Source organism: Nerophis lumbriciformis, linkage group LG19 (genome assembly GCF_033978685.3).
Source record: "Nerophis lumbriciformis linkage group LG19, RoL_Nlum_v2.1, whole genome shotgun sequence".
In the NCBI taxonomy this organism is placed as follows: domain Eukaryota; kingdom Metazoa; phylum Chordata; class Actinopteri; order Syngnathiformes; family Syngnathidae; genus Nerophis; species Nerophis lumbriciformis.
In genome coordinates, this window is record NC_084566.2 from 6444284 (window position 1) to 6462814 (window position 18531).

The 18531-nt window shown below is 39.7% G+C and overlaps 3 protein-coding genes across 9 annotated transcripts in view; 2 read left to right on the forward strand and 1 right to left on the reverse strand.

Moving 5' to 3' along the window:
- ids (iduronate 2-sulfatase) overlaps nt 1-6116 on the reverse strand; it is a 69200-nt gene extending 63084 nt beyond the window's left edge. For 2 of the 3 annotated variants that reach the window (XM_061979664.2, XM_061979666.2), the window contains exons 1-8: nt 5769-6116; nt 5346-5482; nt 5066-5243; nt 4871-4959; nt 3457-3654; nt 744-914; nt 551-677; nt 32-193 (exon numbers count right to left, since the gene is read on the reverse strand). In XM_061979664.2, coding sequence (XP_061835648.2) covers nt 32-193; nt 551-677; nt 744-914; nt 3457-3654; nt 4871-4959; nt 5066-5243; nt 5346-5482; nt 5769-5892 — 1186 coding nt within the window. In that variant the 5' untranslated portion in view covers nt 5893-6116. The remainder of the gene's footprint in view (nt 1-31; nt 194-550; nt 678-743; nt 915-3456; nt 3655-4870; nt 4960-5065; nt 5244-5345; nt 5483-5768) is intronic. The other variant, XM_061979663.2, reaches the window with a different exon arrangement.
- A 586-nt stretch (nt 6117-6702) lies between these two features.
- dcps (decapping enzyme, scavenger) lies at nt 6703-13072 on the forward strand. 2 transcript variants are annotated; one of them, XM_061979667.2, is made up of 7 exons: nt 6703-7023; nt 7226-7434; nt 9241-9391; nt 9452-9597; nt 9666-9779; nt 12445-12555; nt 12639-13072. In XM_061979667.2, coding segments are annotated over exons 1-7 (999 nt in total). In that variant the 5' UTR covers nt 6703-7022; the 3' UTR covers nt 12906-13072. The 2 variants fall into 2 exon arrangements, with proteins under 2 accessions (XP_061835651.1, XP_061835652.1); XM_061979668.2 differs by lacking the exon at nt 6703-7023 and having other exon boundaries at nt 7038-7434.
- A 2363-nt stretch (nt 13073-15435) lies between these two features.
- Nucleotides 15436-18531, forward strand: part of LOC133618868 (uncharacterized) — a 142684-nt gene continuing 139588 nt past the window's right edge. The window contains exon 1 of one of the 4 annotated variants that reach the window (XM_061979648.2): nt 15436-15578. In XM_061979648.2, the coding sequence (XP_061835632.2) occupies nt 15514-15578 (65 nt within the window). In that variant the 5' untranslated portion in view covers nt 15436-15513. The remainder of the gene's footprint in view (nt 15579-18531) is intronic. The other 3 variants (XM_061979649.2, XM_061979652.2, XM_061979650.2) reach the window with 3 other exon arrangements.

Sequence of the window (18531 nt, forward strand, 5' to 3'; positions counted from 1 at the left end):
ATGTTTGGAGCAGTGTTGAGTGTGGCCGTACTCTTGAAGGTGCGTTGGGATTGGCTAAAAACATCAACAAAGGGAAAGGAAGATCCTTTAAGGGCTGTAGGACCCTCGGGGACATAGATGAGAAGAGGAACACGTGTTGCCACATCAAAGTTTGAGTATTTCGCCCATTCACCATGCTCGCCTAGTGACCAACCTGAAGAAGGGAAAGAACAAAACGATCTCTGCTGGAGAATACATAAAACATATATGCTTAGATATTGGAAAATATGAACAACACAACATTTTTTATCATGTTTTGAAAATAATACGATTAAATGTGAGCTTTACATTTGTATTAACTTAGTTTGAGAAGGAGTCAAGTCTGTAGTAATTACTGATGCAGCAACACTGCCCTCTGGTGAAAGATGTTTCATAGAGGTGTTTACTGTAGCTCACACACCTACATAATTCTTTATAAGCGAGATGAGAAGTTTTAAGAAATCACCAACTAAAACAATACATCAGCCATGTTCCACCCGCAACCGCTTAAACTATTTCCAAAAGCACTAACCATGGTCAGAGGTGAAAACCACTACTGTGCTCTGAACCAGCCCCAGGTTATCTAGCGCATTGAGCAGACGTCCAACTTGGGAGTCCATGTAGGACACAGCAGCGTAGTAGTGCTGGCGGATACGCAGCTATAAGACAATGACCCATGATGTTAGTGTTTGAAATAATGGTATCACGTACAAAAGACAGAATACTTGAAAGTCTTTAGGAATTGGTCCATAGGGGAAGCTAATGTTGAGTTTTTGGACATCATCTCGCTTTCTAATGTCTGTCCAGGGGTTGTAGGCCACAGGTGGAAGGCGCTTGGGGACATCTGGGTCAGGAGCCAGCGTCATGTTTTCAATAGGATAGAGATGCAGGTACTCCTGTAATATATAAATGTGATTTAATTCTACTTAGAAAAACAGTATAGCTCAAAAGCATGCAATATTGTGATTGTAGTAGCAAACCTGCATATATTATTTGAGGTTGTTTTGGTCTTTTTTTTGCATCTTTGAGAGTTTCCACACTGTTTAACTGTTCACTTCTACAGTGGTCTAGTTAGGAACATGATTCAGTCCTAGATATTCTGCTAAATTCCTGATTTTCACACTGAATTAAAAGATAAAATAAAATGTCTTTAATTCAAGTAAAGCGCTTTTGAACAGAGCATTGCAAGTGAAGAAAATACAAAATGAATTTCACTGAAACAAAGAAATACAGTAAACCCTTGTCTATCACTGTTAATTGGTTCCAGGCCTGATCGTGGTACATAAAATGTTCGCAAAATAGGAATTATTCATTATAAATCAAATATTTTCAGAGCTAGACCATAAAAAACCTGGGTACGACCTTCTAAATATGTTTACCTTATGACAGCCCTCTATACATGTAATGGCATCCATACAGTTACCTTCAAACTCGTTTATTCCAATATAGTAATGCTTCTTGAGGCTGAGCCATGTTACTGAACAGCACGCTCTAATTGGTTTGGTGTCATCTAGTGGCAAATACTACTGAAGTATTAATTTTTTTACTTCATTTAGCCATTCTAATGCCTAAAAATCCTTAATATGGGCCAAAAATACATAGACTATGCTTTAAAAATGTTTTAACCATATAGTGACGTTGCAATCTTCAAAAGGGCAATGTGGCAAAGGACGACTTTTTGTTTGTACCATCTATGAAAATATGCAGTGTGTTATTAAAATTCGAAATATTTTTAATATATACTGTGTATAACATATTCCCAGATCATTTTTGCTTATGATTAAAATGAATCACACTTTCTTATTAAGGCTGTGTCAGATTCCTTTGTGATGTTATTTAATGCGATGGCTCCTCACACTTGTTGATGAATAATGGCTGCCACAATTGGCCTGGCCAGTAAGGCTCGCCTGGAGACAGGAAGCTCTAGAAGAAAGAGTCAATTCGTGAATAGGGAGAACCAGGGCATTAGAGTCAACTTGGCCTGGTCAAAGAGGCGCTTGAGGACGGGAAAAGTGAGGAAAAAGGGTTGGCCGCTATGCCAACGACAGTGCAGCGTTTGAGTTCAGCTCGATCAGTAAAATCTAAAGAATCCTTCAGATAATTCAGAAAACAGATGTGAATCAAGATGACAATTTTTTTTTCACCATTTGTTGCGCAGCTTTTGGACAATTTAATAGCACGAATTAGGGCTGCACAATTAATCTTTTAATCACGATTATGATTTTGGCTGCCATGATTATATGAGGGTGACCGTCTGCAATATTAACATTGAAAAAGGAGGCTCCTCTGCATTTCAAATCAAGACCTTCCACAACCGGGGTGGCGGAGAACAGCCCCGTGAAGCGTGCGCCCCTCCACGCCAGGGGCCATTGTGTATGAGCATAAAACTCCATCACCATGCCGAACTGAAACATTAACTAACTTTTCCTGGGGTGGCTGCTGCCAATCGCTTTGCTTTACTTCAATTCTCTTGCTTCACTACCGCGAGGTCTCGGCGTGCGTTTAAGACCCCACTGCTATATTAGATGGTGACATGTGTGGACAATATTGGAGACAGACAAGTTTTTACCAGCCAAAAAGTATACCGCTAAGGAGAAAAATATTTGATTTTGCTTTTCATTTTGAAAGCACAACAGCGGCTCGTCACAAGTCGCTGCTTCACTCAAATGTTGAGGAGAGGAAACATGCAGCGGGCAATCTGTAAAACAATGTGTAAGGAGCGTATTGCCGTTTGTTTACTGGGAAAGTAATTCTTCCATTATTAAATAGCTAACTTTGTCATTGTTCCCAATAACATCAACTCTAGAAGTTGTCAGCGAGGCATGAAGATCGTGTATGAAATGTGAGAGGTATCATTCCTATTTATTTTTGTTGGCCAAACTATTGCACTGATCCACATGGTGGTGTTGTAAAAGAACACAGCTTGTAGACTTCATTTGCATTGGCCAAACTGCTTTTGTGTTTTAAATTGATATTAAAAACAAAACGCCATGTTTTTTTTACATTAGGTGTGGGGGGTTTTCATGTCAGAAGGTTTATTAATTATTAACGTAAAAAACAATTCATGTGACATAGCATTTGGGAATTTTTTGCAGCGTATAGCAGACACGTTAATACTAATAAAGAATAAAAACACAAATATTTGTCTTTAAATATATGGATAACGTTTATCTAGCCTTTTTATCTGACTAGTTAATAAAAAATTACATGATGGCGTAGAGTCCCCCCCACCCCAGCACTGTATTACCTGATATTATGAATAATCGTGATTTTTAATATTGATAAAAATAATTGTGATTATTCTCATTTTGGCCATAATCGTGCAGCCCTAGTACAAATGATGCCTAATGCAGCACAGCACGCCAGAAACACCTGCAGCTAGCATAGTAATGAGGCTTTGTAAACCCTACAACATTATGTAGATGAGACCATGTGTACCTCTGGTATCCTGAAAGGAATGTGAGGTTTGTGAAAGCCCACAGCCAGGAAGAAAGGGACGCCATCAACCCGAGTCTTTAGTAGCCGCACCGCCTCATCAGCACTCTCCATGTCAGGTAGTGTTCCTCCAGGCTGCTCTGTCACATTCACTGCACACAGCAGGTTGGCATGGAGGTGACCATCCTCTCCTTTACACATCTGGAAACAAAGTTTGAGTACACATTTAGCAGGTTTCTGCGTTTGTAGAAATACAAAAAGGAGCCAATAGCCATATTTACATGGACACTAATAATGGGAATAAAAAGGCCCAATCAGACTAAAAATCCTACATATAAACACGTCAATCTGAAGATTCTAATTCGGAAAGACATTTTATTCTGAACGAGATGTTGGGTGGTTTATGCCGATCGATCAAAATTGTGATGTATCATGTATAATTATATGCATGTTCAAAACTCAAACCATTATATATATATATATATATATATATATATATATATATATATATATATATATATATATATATATATATATATATACATATATATACATATATATATATATATATATATATATATACATATATATACATATATATATATATACATATATATATATATATATATATATATATATATACATACATACATACATACATACATATATAGTTTTATAATATCCATGGTCAGTAAATGTTTTTTAATTTTTCCATCTGAAAATACAACAATTCACCAGTGGTACAATTACCTCCATTTTTTTTTTTTTATTTAAGAGTACCCGTTTCTTTGCATCCACCTTTTACCTACTCAGTGGCCTAGTGGTTTGAGTGTCCGCCCTGAGATCGGTAGGTTGCGAGTTCAAACCCCGGCCGAGTCATACCAAAGACTATAAAAATGGGACCCATTTCCTCCCTGCTTGACACTCAGCATCAAGGGTTGGAATTGGGGGTTAAATCACCAAAAATGATTCCCGGGCGCGGCCACCGCTGCTGCTCACTGCTCCCCTCACCTCCCAGGGGGTGATCATGGGTGATGGGTCAAATGCAGAGAATAATTTCGCCACACCGAGTGTGTGTGTGACAATCATTGGTACTTTTACTGTACTTTAACTTTAACTTGAAATACACAGGCTTTATAACACTACCCGGTAGTTTAGTCTAAAATGTTGCATCAATTTGATGATATTATTATTCTTTTTATTTGATGACATTATTAAAAACATGCTTATTTCGCTTTATTTCTGCCACATTACGCTAGGTCCACTAATGCCGTTGACAGCGTACACAATGTGCTGCTCTCTCCAACATCTTTCGCTTGGTATTTGGAATAGGTAATTTCGTTAGTCAGTATCAAACAACACCAAGCATAATGTGATTTTTGTGTGTGCTTCCACGATTGTTCCTTCCTGCTTGTACCTTTTGTTTTTCAAATCTGAATGAAGCAGGGTGGTATGCAGGAATGGACCAGCTGTAAGGGTAGTCATCTGTGTGGTTCGAGGCAATGCCTGCAGACACAATTACACCAAGACCATTGTTGCCAACAGAAAGAACACCGTTGATTGTCCCTTAACAATGCAGCAACTATGTGCAGAATCGTGTTACTAATCTCACCAGGGTGAAAGACTTTACCCACAGACATGGTTTCATAACCATTCGATTTAAAGTACTGTGGAAGTGTTGTGTAGTTTCCAGAATGAACTCTCCAATATGATTTGAAATCATACAGCCTGGTCGTGTCTGGTCTGCGGCTTGTTAACATGGAGGTGCGACTCGGAGCACATACAGCCTGCTGCAAAAAAATAAGGAAAAATAAATTCACACGCAAAACCTTGGCGATATATTTGTTTATATCATCAATAGCTGCATGTTTAAATTAGCAACACAATTTTACCTGTGCATATGCATTAAGAAAAACATGGCTTTTGGACGCCAGCTGGTCAATGTTTGGTGACTTTACTGTTGTGTCTCCATAGCAACCCATGGATGGCCTCAGATCGTCAGCAATGATAAAAAGGACATTTTGCCTCTCTAAATTCAAAGACAGTAAATTGGTACAACATTTATTAAACCGGCAAAAAAAAAGAAAAAAAGAGGAAGTGATTAACAAAAACAAATACACAAGCATCAATATTGTACTTGCCCAGCAGCAAAGTGGATAACAAGCATCCGACTATTACTAATCACTGCAAATGAATTGAATTAAACACTTGCCCTGTGTGACTCAAAGTGAAATACATCAAAGCGTGGGCACTTCTTGTTGACAATATATATAGTTATAGCATATCAATAATGGAACAATATAAACTTAGTTTACCTTTTTTTCTCGCGACGACAGCAAGCGCGTAAACGACGACGAGAAGACATGTATGAAGAGTAATGCACATGTTGAAGGACGTCAAAATATTGTGTTTAAGGTGGCATGTAAATAAAATCAACATAAAACATTCCTCACACGCCAACTCCAAACTTTATCACAACAATTAAACATTGCTGCTGTTGTTGTTAAATTGCTTCCTCATTATGTGAAGTGCTGCGTTTTGATTGGTCCGACCACAAATATCCCCGCCCATAAACATTGATTCTATTAGCTAAACAAGGTGTCAGTCACTTGAACACTCCTCGAATCTAAGGGCTGTCTTTCATAGTTTTATACTTGTAATTAGGGCTGGGCTATGTATCGAGTTTGTAAGATATATCGGGCTACTAAACTCCCCCCCTTCCTCCTTCCAACACATGCGTGCACTTATAAGAACATCCATGATTGGTTGGTTGTTTACTATGATGATATAGGGACAGGCCAATCAGAGGCAAGATAGGGCGGGTCATCGAACCAGTAAGGGAAATCACAAAGTGCCTGCCTGGAAATTTATTTTTTTTAATCTTAGTTTGATACATTTTGTATTATTTGCACATCTATGTTATTTATTTTACGTATAAATAATATTTTCTATTTTATATATGTTATGTAATTCTGTACTACTTTAACTGTTTCTTTTCTATGCTGTTAATACCCATCTTAATAACTGGGTTAATAAAAGTGCCACTGACTGTTTACAGTACAGTCGTCATTCACTTCAATTTTACTGAATATCGCTCAAAAATGAATATATTTATGTAACCTATTTTTATGGGCTTTCCTCTTTGTGATGTTAAGTTCCTGTTATACGCTGTTATACAGTATATGCCTTGAGCTCTTATTTTGAAGGCGCTAGGAGCGGAAGTGTTGACACGTTGGGGTGGAGGAGGTTTTTGAAAGAATGTAAATAAAGTGGTCCTCGTGTAAACTGGAGACTCCGTGTTTATTATTTTGTAGTTTCATACAGTATAGGCGACATTTATAAACCCTCGGTTACATTTATATGTATACTTTCACCGAAAAATATATCGAACATCGAGTTTAAGTAAAAATATATCGAGATATGCTTTTTCGTCCATATCGCCCAGCCCTACTTCTAATTGATTCACAATAGATAATAATACATTAACTATTGTGTAAATATGAAGGAAATTGTGTATTACCAATGCCTAGAAAAATAGGGCGTCCCGTAAAAACAAACCGGAATTCAGCAGTAAGTTAGCCATACATTCTAATTATGATGATATTATACTGTATACTATGTATTATGGTGTAATGTGTTTAGTTCTTCAATCGCAAATAATTGCTTTAAAGTAAAATAAAATCAGCGCATGCGCGATATTTGGATTTATTGCCATAAAGGAGTGAGCGTTCGCTCTAATATAAACAATCTCTGTGGATTCATTGTGGCGAAGTGTCGTCAAAAATGGCGGATGTTTCAGCCAAAAGACAACAGGACCTCGAGGCAACAAATGAATTATCGCAACGAACCAAGAAGGCGAAGTCAGACTGTGAAAATGATCGGGGAGAGAATGGAAACGAAACAAATGTCCTGTCTGGCTTTCAAAGCACCGCCGTGTTGAGTGATTCTGCGAGGGAGAAAACCATCTTCGTCCATGGGAAGGTGAAACATGCACATTTACTAACTATGATTTAATAATTCAGAACGCAATCTTTATCGAGGATCTATGAAGACTAAAATTGAGCGAAAATTAAAACATCTACGTTTGAACTTATATTTAGAACGAACTTCAGTTGTATTGTTTGTGGATGTGGACTTTTGGTTTGGTATTTCAAAATACTAGTACCCCGCCTAACGCCCAAATGCAGCTGAAATAGGCTCCAGCGACCCCGGAAGGGACAAGCGGTAGAAAAAATGGATGGTTGGATGGATAGTTTGAAATGGTTAAACCATCTTCTAGCCGTGTTAAAGGTGCAGCAAACATGCACTGCACTGTACTGTACTTATTCTATTTAATGTCAAAGTTTAAACCTGAACAGTTCAGTTTGACATGTCTATTCATGGCACTTAGACTTCCTTTTATTGTCATTCATATTTGAACTTTACAGTACAGATAAGAACGAAATTTTCGTTGCATTAGCTCTGTTGTAGTGCAGGATAAAAGAGCTATACATTAATAGATTACTGTACAGATTACTGTACAGATAAATATATTGCACTTTTGCATGTGCATCCACGTTTATGGATGTATGTTATACTGTCTTTATATTCCAGCTAGTTAATCCGTTTTTTGGGGGGGAATTGAGGGGATTATTATGATGCGTTCAAGAGTCTTATGGCCTGAGGGAAGAAGCTGTTACAGAACCTGGAGGTTCTGCTACGGAGGCTGCGGAACCTCTTTTTAGAGCAGTGGTTCTTAACCTGGGTTCGATCGAACCCTAGGGGTTCGGTGAGTCGGCCTCAGGGGTTCGGCGGAGGTCAAAACACACCCGACTCATCGTGTAAATACAAACTTCTCCCTATCGGCGTATTACGGATGCGGCAACAGCTGACTGGTTTGCAGGTGTGCAAGTTGTTGTGAGTTTATGCACTGTGTTGGTTTTGTTGTTTGAACAAGGTGATGTTCATGCACGGTTCATTTTATGCACCAGTAAAAAAACATCGTAACACTTTAGTATGGGGAACATATTCACCATTAATTAGTTTCTTATTAGCATGCAAATTAGTAACATATTGGCTCTTAACTAGTCATTATTAAGTACTTATTAATGCCTTATTCGGCATGGCCTTATTATAACCCTAACCCTCTAACCCTGACCCTAACTCTAACCAAATAACTCTAAATTAAGTCTTTATTACTTAGAATATGTTCCCCTACGGTCCAAATAACTCTAAATTAAGTCTTTGTTACTTAGAATATGTTCCCCATACTAAAGTGTTACCAAAAACATATAACTTTGTCTTGAATTTGAAAAAAAAAAATTGTTTAAATTTGTCACTAAAGAAGGGTTCGTTGAATGCGCATATGAAACTGGTGGGGTTCGGTACCTCCAACAAGGTTAAGAACCACTGTTCTAGAGTCCAGCAGTGAAAACAGTTCTTGGTGGGAGGAGTCTCTGCAGATTTTTTGAGCCTTGGTCAGGCAGCGGCTTTTTGCGGTTTCCTGGATAGGAGGAAGAGGAGTCCTGATGATCTTTTCGGCCGTCCTCACCACTCTCTGCAGAGACTTCCAGTCTGAGGCACTGCAGGCTCCAGTCTAGACAGAGATGCAGTTGGGCAGTAGGCTCTCTATAGTGCCTCTGTAGAATGTGGTGAGAATAGGGGGAGGGAGCTGTGCTCTTTTCATCCGACGCAAAAAATGTAAGCGCTGCTGAGCTCTTTTTACAAGAGCTCCGGTGTGTAGGCACCAGGTCATATTAATGCATTGTTAACATAAAATATTGTCTGTGTTGCTCCCATAAACATCAGCTTGCTGATCAGAATGCCGTGGTCCTCCTGGAGAAGACTCCCATCAGGGAAGACGCCCTGGCTGAAATCTTCACTGCTTCCACTCTGAAGTTACAGATGAGGAATGACATCTACAGCACCTACTCTCTCCATGCGCCACCACACCTCAATGGTAGAGCGAGACAATATGTCGTGTCAAGAGGAAAGACCGATGACTTGTTTGTGATTTCAGAGATCAAGGCGACTGTGATGTGTCCAGCTACTGAGAAGCATGTGAAGAAATACCAGCGTAAGGAGAGTTTCCTTGTGGAGGAAACGGCAGAGGACTACGAGTCCATCACTCTGCCTTACATACAGAAGCAGAGTTTCAGTGTGCAGGTCAGTGCCCGTTCACTACTTTGTCATGTTGTGCAAAACACGTTTTTGACACCATCTGCACTCCTCAGTGGGTGTACAACATCTTGGACAAGAAGGCAGAGTCTGAGCGGATACTGTTTGAAGATCCACACCCTAAGCTTGGTTTTGTCCTCCTTCCAGATTTCAAATGGGACCAGAAGCAGGTCAGACTTGTTATTCTTAAGCATGTGTGTGTGGAATCTTGTCTTATTCTTTTTGTCTGCTTACCAGCCTGCTTAGTCGTAAAAAGAGTTGCCCCGAAGCTGTGGTGGCCAACATCTTAAAATTCTTCAATCTGTTTTTTATACCGTATCCAAAAATACATACAACTCAAATATGTTTAGAACTACAAACAAACTTTACTTCTCTTTGTATTTTTTTAAAAGTCACACGATGAACTGAAGCTGGAGTGTAGCAACCTGGCATTTATGTGTTGCGTTAATTAGGAGTTCTGTAATTTCCGACTGCCTGACGCCGTGAACATGACAGGCTGAGGATGGCTGCATGCAAAGAATATAGTTGAGTTTGCTGATGTTTTGGTGGGGTACCAGGCCCACACTTGCCTGTCTTAGTTTCACAATGAAGAGGTTGTTGATCGATCACCACGTTGTCTCATCTTTGCAAAGTCAGGTAGATGAACATTTAATTTCAGAGTCTCCAAAAGGATCAATTAGATTTGCCGCTAATCACGTTTTTGATAAAAAGTATCTAAAAGTTACTAAGTTGGCAACACTAATGATCCCTCGCGTTCTGTCTTCTTGATCTCTGGCAGGCCAAGTGTTTTATAATTAATTATTCATTGTGTTTAGGGCACGTCCAACCAGTAGGAGGCCACGGGGAAGACCCAGGACACGTTGGGAAGACTATGTCTCCCGGCTGGCCTGGGAACGCCTCGGGATCCCCCGGGAAGAGCTGGACGAAGTGGCTGGGGAGGGGAAAGTCTGGGCTTCCCTGCTTAGGCTGCTGCCCCCGCGACCCAACCTCGGATAAGCGGAAGAAGATGGATGGATTATCATTATAACTGATACTACTACCGGATCGGCATTTAAAAAATGGTGACGTTGCTTAAACGTTGCTCAAACCAATACTTTACAAATTTTGTAAAAAAACGAACAAACAATGTATTTTTATTTTTTGGAATTTTGTGACATTCAAGTTGAACAGACTGGTAATTTAAATACTTCAGTGATATGAAATACATGATAACTAAGTAATACATTGTAAGATAAGAAATACAATCCACAACAAATTGTCATAATTATTGCAGCAATACAAAGATAGAAAACGTGCAAAAACAACTTGCCGTATTTTATAAGGCGCAATATTCATCCATCCATCCATTTTTTCCCGCTTATCCGAGGTCGGGTCGCGGGGGCAGCAGCCTAAGCAGAGAAGCCCAGACTTCCCTCTCCCCAGCCACTTTGTCCAGCTCCCCCGGGGGATCCCGAGGCGTTCCCAGGCCAGCCGTGAGACATAGTCTGCCCAACGTGTCCTGGGTCTCTCTCGTGGCCTCCTACCGGTCGGACGTGCCCTAAACACCTCCCTAGGGAGGCGTTCAGGTGGCATCCTGACCAGATGCCCGAACCACCTCATCTGGTTCCTCTCGATGTGGAGGAGCAGCGGCTTTACTTTGAGCTCCTCCCGGATGACAGAGCTTCTCACCCTATCTCTAAGGGAGAGCCCTGCCACCCAGCGGAGGAAACTCATTTCGGCCACTTGTACCCGTGATCTTGTCCTTTCGGTCATAACCCAAAGCTCATTACCATAGGTAAAGATGGGAATGTAGATTGATCGGTAAATTGAGAGCTTTGTCTTGCAGCTCAGCTCCTTCTTCACCACAACAGATTGATACGGATTGATAAGGCGCAATAATTTAGTGTTGCTCCGTTGGTAGAGCGGCCGTGCCAGGTTCGATCCCTGCTTCCGCCATCCTAGTCACTGCCGTTGTGTCCTTGGGCAAGACACTTTACCCACCTGCTCCCAGTGCCACCCACACAGGTTTAAATGTAATTTAGATATTGGGTTTCACTATGTAAAGCGCTTTGAGTCACTAGAGAAAAGCGCTATATAAATATAATTCACTTCACATGAAGTGGTTATATTATGATTTTTTTCCCCTACATTTAAAACACTTCCTTGTGGTCTACATAACATGTAATGATGGTGCTTTGGTCAACATTTTCCAAAATTATGTTTTACAGACAGTTTTCAAGCCGCTTTCTGACCGTCTCTTCAGAATGCGCTGTTTTGTTGGCAGCCTTCTTTACTGTGACAGCGTCTTCTCCCCGTCATATTTTGTAGCAGCTTCCATATGGCGTCAACTTACAGATTTAAGTTTGAACTATACACTACTTTGTATTAGAAACGGCAACAGCGGCGCATGAAAGCCTCACAACAAAAGGATAGAGAAAAAGGAGCTTATTGACTACGGTGCAGACGACAGTTGTGGACGTGCTAGGGCTAACAGTGTTATGAAGGCTGTTGTTGGCTTGTTAAAGTCGGCAATAAAGTTTAAAGAGAGCGTCAGACTCTGTGTGCTTCTGTCGGGACGCTACATTACTTACTAGAATGATATCTGCACAATATCACCATCAAGCACTTGTTGCAGGTGGCTCAGCCTGCATTTACTTAGCACCGGAATATGGCACAGATAGCTTCTTTTTTCGGTACAGTTACTATCGTGGAAATCAGCACCAGTGCCATTATGGACCAAAGTTTCTGTGCCCATCCCTAGTTATAATGTAATAATTGATTGTATAGTATTGTCTAAATGTACTTAATTACCAAGGGGTATCTAGTAAAAATGGTTTATAATGTGTTTTCTTTCAGCTGGATGATTTGTACTTGATGGCCATCACACATCAAAGAGACATCAAGAGTCTGAGAGACCTGACATCACAGCATTTACCCCTGCTCGAAAACATACTCCAGAAAGGACAGGTGCGGCTACACCAGCTTTACTCAAGTACTTGGGACTTTTTTGTTGTGTTGTGAACAGAGATCTGTTGTGTTTGTGCCATTAGGAGGTCATTCTGAAGCACTACAGCCTTCCAGCCAGTAAGATGAGAATCTACCTTCACTACCAGCCGTCCTATTACCACCTCCACGTCCACTTCACCAAGCTGGACTTTGAGGCGCCAGGCTGCCGTGTGGAGCGCGCACATCTCCTCGCAGATGTCATTCAGAACCTCCAGTCTGACCCCAACTACTATAAAACACGGAATCTGTACTTTCCTCTTCGGGCAGATGACGGGCTGCTCAGTCAGTTTAAGGAAGCTGGGAGATTGTAACGCTCTACCCGTTGAGGATAAGACACTTTTTTCTATTTTCAGTATTCCTTTTAACTAGTGGGACTCAATTCAGACATTTTTTTTCCTCAATTGTGATTATAACTACAAACACTTGTGTGTGAAATTATTTTTTTAGCTGAATCAGGGAATAAAAACATAGCTGTGTCTTTTTAATGTGTGTGTGTGTGTTTAACATGCTTAGCTTAAAAAAAAACCTGATGCTGTTTGACACACAAGTTCAAGCTTAACCATCGATGAGTTGGTTTTTTTTTGCAAAACTACATCCATCCATCCATCCATCAATCAATGTTTATTTATATAGCCCTAAATCACAAGTGTCTCAAAGGGCTGCACAAACCACAACGACATCCTCGGTGCAGAGCCCACATAAGGGCAAGGAAAAACTCACCCCAGTGGGATGTCGATGTGAATGACTATGAGAAACCTTGGAGAGGACCGCATATGTGGGTAACCCCCCCCCCAAAATGCAATGGATGTCGAGTGGGTCTGACATAATATTGTCCATCCATTTTCTACCACTTTTCCCTACATATAAATGAAAATAACCAACATAGTTACTTGTGTTTGTGTTTTATGTACCTGTGTCAATGTTTGAGTTTGAGTTTATTTCGAACATGCAAGCATACAACATGATACATCACAATCTCCAGTTTCTCTTTTCAACATGTTCGAAAAGGAGTAGGAAGAAGCAGAGCTTATTTAATCCTACCCCTTTTCTTTTACATAACAGTTGCTAAAACTTTTGTTCACTTCCTGTTCTCAATTTATTCACAATATACTCCATAAGTAATCACAATAAAAATAAGTAAATAATTGGTGAAGTAAGTTACATTTCATATGTTGAGATAAGTAAGATTATTTTGTGAGTGAAAGAATGAAAGAATGTTGGTAGATGTAATATAGTTTATAGTCATTTATTCTAACCCATCAAAAATAGCAACTTGATATATTTATCCATGGTTTTAAGAATAAAACATGTATTCGTATTATATTGTTAATCAAGTCTTAAGCTATTATGGTTAGATGACATGCAAGTAATACATTCAGCAAGGTAATGGTTTTCTCTCATTCAAGGGTCCTACTGGAAAATATTCCAAATATCGTAACATCAAATGGAAACCCTATAGAGCAGGTCTTAAATTACAAGTATTTGGGTTTTACTCTTGATCAGGAGCTTTCATTTAAAACCCATATTAACAACTTGGTCTCTAAGCTTAGGGTAAAGCTTGGTTTCTTTTTTAGAAAGAAAAACTGCTTCTCTCTTAAAGTCAGAAAGAAATTGGTGACAGCAACTATCTTGCCTGTAATTGATTATGGAGACGTGCTTTATTTTAGTGCTTCATCTAAATGCCTCCAGTCCTTGGACACTGTTTTTCATTCAGCACTAAGAATTGTTACTGGCTGTCGTAGTCTCACACACCATTGTCAACTGTATATGAAGTCAGACTTATCTTCATTGAGTGCACGCAGATACACATATTGGCTGACTATCATTTATAAGGCTCTTTTAGGTTTAATACCTCCATACTTGTGTACTTTGTTACAAAGAATAAGCAGCTCTTATGCATTAAGTTCTAACAATTTGTATGTTTTAACTGTTCCTCATGTACGGACTGAATTTGGCAAAAGAGCTTTTGGCCTTGCTGCTCCTATGGCATGGAATGCATTGCAGACGAAACTGAAACTTACAGAACTACTTCCATTTGGAGCCTTCCGTTCTGTCCGACTGACAGACAGCGAGAGACGTTTGCACAGTGCCTGTGTTTTTAAAAGGTGTAAATCTTTGTTGTTTTACAGTTCTCTTATGTATTTTAAAATGTATGTCTTAACGTATTATTTTTTTGAAACTGCTCTGTGACATGTGCTGTTGACCTCTTGGCCAGGTCACCCTTGTGAAAGAGATCTTGATCTCAATGGGTTTCTAATCTGGTTAAATAAAGGTTCTATCTTGATATCCCCAATTCCACTGCAAAATCTGGCTAACTTTGACATTTTGCCCTACACAATGTGTGTTATTTATTTTAAAATACATTTAACCAATAAAGCCAAGTACAGAGGTCTGTGGTACACTGACCAACACTAGATGGCAGTGTTATGTCTAAATAAAGGTTCAACCCGGATATCTATTGCGCAATAATTTCAACTCCCTGCAGCAAATTCCTTTCTTTTACATTAAAAAGTGAAGTTCATTTAGTTACTAGAAAATAATTTTTTATTTTTTTGCCGATTTAAACTTAAGTGTGTATATATTTTTTTAAATTAAGAACTGTGGATCTGTTTGTTTATGTCTAAAAAGTGAGTTTTGCGTTGCATTCACGATGCATTTAGGTGTTGCTCTGTAAAGATGAAATATTTTTGTTAATTTGCTTCTAAGAGTTACGAAATATTAGTCATACAGTAATTTAATTTCTTAAACACAGAATTTAGTTTAAATTCAAAAGAGTCTTCGTTTAAATATATGCCTTTAACAGAACGGTGTCTTTCCCCCGCATATTTCCGAGCGACCATTGAATGCACCGCGAGAGAGCGGAGGACGCTGGGCAGGACTGAGACAAATAATCCAATCATTAGTTCACCAACACCGCTGATGTCTTGCTTACAGTCCCTGAGAGATGACTTCACTCTGAGGCCGTTTGAGCTCCAGGACACACGGTAAGTCCTTCTGCGCTACAAGCAACATTTGGCCTTGTTATGAACGCTGATGACGGGATGATTGGTGATCGATAGCTGTGCTTTGTTGTCGTTGTGACTTTGTTCATCCACTCAAATCAGGAATTATTTTCTGTGGCTTGGCTCTAGTTTAAAAAAACAAAACAAAAAAACTTTTTTTATGATCGAGTTTAATTCTGCAACATCCCATGTATATTTGAAACATTTACTTTATTAATCGTGTGATTCAACCCAAACTTCTTATGCATGCATCATTCTGATGGTATTTTATTTAGTTTATTCTCTTTTGAATCATATGTCACATGCCAGTGTTTGATTGACAGGTCAAGGGTGGATCATCAGAAACAAACACTTATTATCATGCACTGGCACTGCTATCATTGTGTCTAGATCCTGATTGCAGTATTTAATGTGAGTTATTACAAACTATGCATGCATTTAAAAATGTATCAGTAAGGGGGGCATACACACTTTATTTAAGTTAAAGTTAAAGTACCAATGATTGTCACACACACTTGGTGTGGTGAAATTTGTCCTCTGCATTTGACCCATCCCCTTGTTCACCCCTTGGGAGGTGAGGGGAGCAGTGAGCAGCAGCGGTGGCCGCGCTCGGGAATCATTATGGTGATTTAACCCTCCAATTCCAGCCCTTGATGCTGAGTGCCAAGCAGGGAGGTAACGGGTCCCATTTTTATAGTCTTTGGTATGACTCGGCCGGGGTTTGAACTCACAACCTACCTTATCTCAGGGCGGACACTCTAACCACAAGTCCACTGAGGTGTGCAGAAACACAGAAATGCTCCAAAACCCAAAAATGTTGCAATCACATAAATCACAGGATCAAAGAGAAATGCAATAGAAAAATGCTGCAAATGTCCAAAACAAACACAAAGCCATACAAAATAACAACTGCATGAGAGAAAGGCTGCAATTAGTGCCACCCTTACCAAGTATTTTTTAACAACTAATGTAGAAAAAGTCAATTTGTTACTTTGCACCCACTACACATGCATGCATGGCACAGTAAATAACCCAACTGCCTGAGTCTAAGTAGCCTGTTAGGCATTCAAATTAGGGACAGGGGATACGGATTAAAATCCATATTGCGATGTATATTTCGGTATACATCACAATATATCGTCTTATAAATTAATTCTAATTAATTAACGCTAAATTGACCCTAGTGTGTGAATGTGAGTGTGAATGTTGTCTGTCTATCTGTGTTGGCCCTGTGATGAGGTGGTGACTTGTCCAGGGTGTACCCTGCCTTCCGCCCGATTGTAGCTGAGATAGGCTCCAGCACCCCCCGCGACCACCAAACGGGACAAGCGGTAGAAAATGGATGGATGGATGTTTCAAAACAGGTTACAAAAGCACTGCTATACTTTTAACGTATTGTGTCATTTCCAGTCAATTGTGTGGTTGTTGTATTATTTTCTCTTCCTCATCCTCTTATTAATCGACTTGCTAACTTCTTGTTCATAGCCGGTTACTTTGCACTATAATGTAGTTCCAGATCGACTCCTGATGAAGTGTACACAGCATGTGTTCCGCTGTTGTTTTGCTACTCTACATTCAAGCTAATTTAGCGGTTAGCATAGCGTCATGTCTCCTCCTGTGCTCTCTTCCTGCGTGTGTTGCATGTTTAGCTATTCCTCGTCCTCCAGTGATAATGATACTTGTAAGAAATGTAGCTTATTTCCTGCAGGAGGCAAGGATTAGTAACTTAGAAGTGTGTATGTACACACTTTAGCGGGCTATTGCGGCGAAGTACAATGTGTCAACAGTAAAACAACACATCGGCCCAAAAAATAGTTTTCATTCACAAATGGAAAAGACATTACTTATAACACGACATACAGCAGGTCGTTGAGCGCGGTCTTCGTCTCTCTTCTCCTCCACGCAGGGGTCACTTGTTTTTTCAGTGTCTGAGTTGAGGGGACTCTGGGTTGCTTTGTCCGGCGCTTTCTCTGCCTCGTTTTTGCTTTCCCTTTTGATTTAAGTTGCCTCGACCGTGTTTTCGGCATGAATCGGTCGACTTTTTGGGCGGCCATTTCTTTTTTTGATGGCCGTGTCGCTCGCCTTAGGCTTTTGGGCTTCGTCTTGTACATTTTGTCCAGTCTTCTCCATGATAAAGGTGAGTCCATAACAAGCTAAATGGCTGAATAAAATATTGATTTAATGTGAACAATCCTATTGGTACACCATGGCCGGTCATTTGAATTTATCCCCCATTTCTCTCTCTCTCTCTCTCTCATTGGTCTGATGTTACTAAATTTGGTCTGATGAGGATACATTCGGTGGCAATTGAAGCTCATGAAAAAAATCCATATATCAGCCACAACATTAAATAAAGTGCAAGGTTCAAGTGAAGATGAAAGTTGTCTGGGAATTACGGTAATTTTCATGTTCGATTAAGACAACCAAGTGGACTTATCGCAGCAACACTATAGCTCACAGAACACAAAAACCAAAGTTTACCAGGGGGGCCAGACTTGAAGGATACCCCTTTTTAAAGACCCAGAAAAAAAGTTGGCCGTACTATTTTGTTATTAATCGAAATGTACCAACATCTTTTTTATTCCAAAAACTTTCTTCTGAGCATCATGCTCATGTCTTTTACGGACATCCCTCAGATCTGATGTCTCCGGTATAGCCTGGCCAACTTCCTTTATGTTTTGTGAGCATGCAACATCTCTCCAAAACAGTTTTGGTGGGTTGTGTGTGGGCGTTTTTGGCCTTTGTAGCTTTTTTTCTTTTGCATTTGTGATTGCAACATATTTAATAAGCAACATTTTCCTGCTAGATCTGTTTTATGGTTTGTGTGATTTTGGTTTTGGATTATTTCTGTGTTTGGAGCATTTGGACATTGCTGCACATTTGCATATATTACAGCTGGTAATCTGACGGATAGGTTTGCTGTGTGTGTGTGTGT

What these genes read in the sequence shown, in the direction of transcription:
- dcps (XM_061979667.2), top strand. An exon ending in CCATCTTCGTCCATGGGAAG is followed by an intron (nt 7,435 to 9,240) that starts GTGAAACATGCA and finishes CATAAACATCAG; the next exon opens with CTTGCTGATCAGAATGCCGT. An exon ending in ACATACTCCAGAAAGGACAG is followed by an intron (nt 12,556 to 12,638) that starts GTGCGGCTACAC and finishes TTGTGCCATTAG; the next exon opens with GAGGTCATTCTGAAGCACTA.